General features: G+C 41.6%; 1 protein-coding gene across 1 annotated transcript; it reads right to left on the bottom strand.

Moving 5' to 3' along the window:
- Nucleotides 1-1,626: 1,626 nt before the first annotated feature.
- On the bottom strand, nucleotides 1,627-2,064 carry LOC137954997 (uncharacterized). The gene has a single exon (XM_068801886.1). It carries the CDS (start codon nucleotides 2,062-2,064, stop codon nucleotides 1,627-1,629), a length of 438 nt encoding a protein of 145 aa, XP_068657987.1.
- Between the last annotated feature and the right edge of the window lie 1,351 nt (nucleotides 2,065-3,415).

The raw sequence follows: 3,415 nt of genomic DNA, 5'->3' as shown, positions 1-3,415 counted from the left end.
AAGAAATATGGACTTGACACGCCTGGGGATCATAACAAACATAGCCCTTTTGAGAAATGACATACCCAAGAAATGCACACATAACTGATTGGGTTGTAAGTTTATGCCGTTCATGATCAGGTAGATGCACAAAAAAAAATAACCGAACGTCCGATGTTCAGTATAGGACGGAGAATAACCTAATAATTTAACAAATGGAGAGACATGATGCAAGGTAGGCGAGGGCAAGCTATTGATTAAATGGACGGAGGTAGAGAGAGCTTCACACCAAAACCGAGGAGGAACGGATGATTCAATGAGAAGGGTACGGACCATATCAAGAAGTTTTCCGCTCCATAATGCCATTTTGTTGTGGTGTCAAGGGCCACGAACGCTGAGAGATAATGCCTTTGCTTTGATGAAATTCCTAGAATTCAACCGACATGTACATGCCTCCAGAGTCAGAGCGTAGTAATTTAATGGGAGTAGAGAACTGTGTTTCAATGAGTGCAAGGAACCTCTTAAAAATGACAAAAACTTCAGACTTAGCCCGTAAGAAGTAGACTCAGGTAAATCGACTAAAACCATCATTAAAGGTGACAAAGTACTTATTTTTTGCATGCGAGACAATAAGAGCAATTCCCCAGACATCACTATGAATAATGTCAAAGCAATGGGAAACATGATGAGGAAATGGTAAAACTTTACTTTTTCCAAGTTTGCATGATGAACAGTCAAAATAAGTATCAAGAGAAGTGTATTCTTGATTACCTAATAAACCTCATTTAAACAATGTACGGAGGACATCCGAGTTTGGGTGGCCTAGACGTCTATGCCACATCTTAGTGCTAGAGCCAACAACATTACAAGCAAAAGAAAGTACAAGAGAACATGGAATAAAGGTGCAGAAAAAGACTTTAAGTGGAAATAGCCTGCCCACTTTAGGCCCCTTCATGATCTCCTTCCCCAATTATTGATCTGTACAACACAGCCAGAGCGAGAAAATTGAACATTACAATTTTTATCAACCAGTTGACTAACGGATAGAAGGTTTGTTGATAGGCCAACGGACACAAAAACATCAGTTAAAGAATGAGAGAGATCACCAATAGGACTGATAGGCAGAGTGCTGCCATCAGCAGTGTTGATGTGCAGGTTTCCATCATACTTTCTGACATTTGAAAGAGACATTACATTGTTGGTCATGTGGTTAGAGGCACCAGAATCAAAATACCATGGCAGAGTAGAGATTTTTGGCTTAACTAAGATACCAAAAGTAGAAAAAGCATATATGATCATCTGTTGTACCATTTTAGGAGTGAGAGTGGTCGAACTTGTAGGTGTTGGAGAAATCAGAAGTGTAGTGACGGGGACGACAGTCGACAATGCTGCAAAACTAGAAGTACCAGTGGAGGCATGATAAGCTGTATTCTTCTTCTTTTCAGGGTGAGTAGGGCAAGTTGCGATGAGATGACTTGTCTTCTTGTAGTAGTTACAGAACTTCTTAAGGCATTCCTAAGCAATGTGACCACATGCCTTGCAGTGGAAGCACTGAACAAAACTCATGTCCCAGCCCTTAATTTTCCCTTGTGCTACATATGCCACTGGAGCCGAGATATCAGTTTGGACTCGATGTTCCATCCCGGCCTAAGTAGCAAGGTGCTGCTCTTCCCTCAGAAGTTCACTCAAATAGGCATCCAGTGATAGCACTGGATGACAATTCATCAGATGTGATTGAGTAATCTCAAATTCTGGACATAGTTTCATCAAGAATTGGTCCCGTTTACGGGTTTCATGTACGGCTTGTACTACATAGAGAGCAGCAACCAGAACATTCTCATAAACAATATCAATGTAGTCTGCCCACAGATTTTGGAAGCCCGAGAAATATTCTTCAATGGAACATCCTCCTTGTGTGAAATTTTCCATTTCATATTCGACTTGAAATCGACGTGCCGCGCTGGTTTCTTGATAAGCCTTGTGGAGGTAGTTCCACGTATCTAATGCAGTTTTGTAAGGCCTCAGATTAAGGACTAGATGAGGCTCAATGGATCCAAGTATCCAGGTCTTGACTCTAGCATCCATGGTAGTCCATTTTGACAACTCTTCAGTTCACGAGGTACCGGATCACTCCCATCAATATGACCCCATAAGTCTTTTCCCATGACATATAGCCGGAACTGAAATTCCCAAGCACTGTAGTTCTTACCCGTGAACCAAATAGGAGCGAAATCTAACTTGTCTATTGACATGTTAAAACCGAAAGTTTGCTGAGAGTGTCAAAAATACCACCCCTCGGCCAACAAATTCCAGGTCTACCCCCGCAATTTCAAAAATTCAAAATTTGCTCCCACAATTTCAAAAATTCCAAATCTGTCGCCATAGTTTGAAAAATTCCAAACCTGCCCCCACAATTTTTGAAAATTACATAAATAACCTTATGCAAATAATTGAATTTCAAACTTAGTAAAAAAAAAATTCAGACAATGTCAAAAAAAAAAACTAACCTGTACGTTCTTCTTTTCCAGCGAGGGACACTTGGAGCTCGAACAGAGATTCTGACCACTCCTTCAAGCTCAGACTCTGTTTTCCAACCACCCCCGAGAGCTCTGCCAAACTCTGAGTTGTCGGACAGCAGCTCGTTAGACAGAGGTTCGACAGGCAGAAATCTCTTCGGGCGGAAGTGATTTGATAACTCTTCGAATGGAGCCAGCTCTGATACCATGTCAAGAAGGATTCCCGACAGTGAAGCAAGACCATAGAGTGCCAGAGTTCACACTCTTGTTTCTCGGGAGCGAAGACGACATTCGTCGGACAACAGCGGACGATACATCGAGAGCTCTAAGCTCTTACAGTGGTGGTCGGAACCACCACCACCTCACGGGACTGATAGAACAATCCAGCCAGAGAGCGTCACACTCTCTGGACTCTCAGCGAAGAGGACGGCGGGAGAAGATGAAAATTCTCAGAAAATACTCTCTTGCCTTCCTGTCTCTTCATTAGCTATTTAAGCCTAGGTTTAAGAGGTTATTACAAACTGGCCCATGGGCCCAATACAATGCCTACTCTAAATACCATATTTATATAATCCAAATTATACAACAATTATAATCAGAAATTCTATCTAAATTACAATTCAAGATATCGTAACACCTATACACCATTTGCAGCAAGCTGGGCATTCATGATGTTCTCTCACCCCCAACTTGAGGGGGAGAGTTGGAAGATGGGCTCAAGCTCACACGACCAAGGAAGACCCATACATCCAAGAGATGTGGAAGATGGGCTTTAGGCCCACAGACCAAGGAGAAGACCCATAGGCCTATACGGTGATTGTAGGATGGTAAATAAATATTCATCTCATAGAGATGGCATTGATGTAATTAGATTTAGTTATAGGGGTATTATTATAATATTATTGTTTTATCAACCTATA

This window comes from Aristolochia californica, unplaced genomic scaffold, assembly GCF_029961685.1.
Source record: "Aristolochia californica isolate CCGP_79_NKW_82.1479 unplaced genomic scaffold, dmAriCali1.0.hap1 SCAF_2, whole genome shotgun sequence".
NCBI lineage: Eukaryota > Viridiplantae > Streptophyta > Magnoliopsida > Piperales > Aristolochiaceae > Aristolochia > Aristolochia californica.
Note: the sequence above shows the minus strand (reverse complement) of the source record. Positions and strands in the feature narration are given on the sequence as shown.

Bases quoted from the DNA above. Each gene is read 5' to 3' on its own strand.
- LOC137954997 (XM_068801886.1), bottom strand. From the start codon at position 2,064: ATGGATGCTAGAGTCAAGACCTGGATACTTGGATCCATTGAGCCTCAT.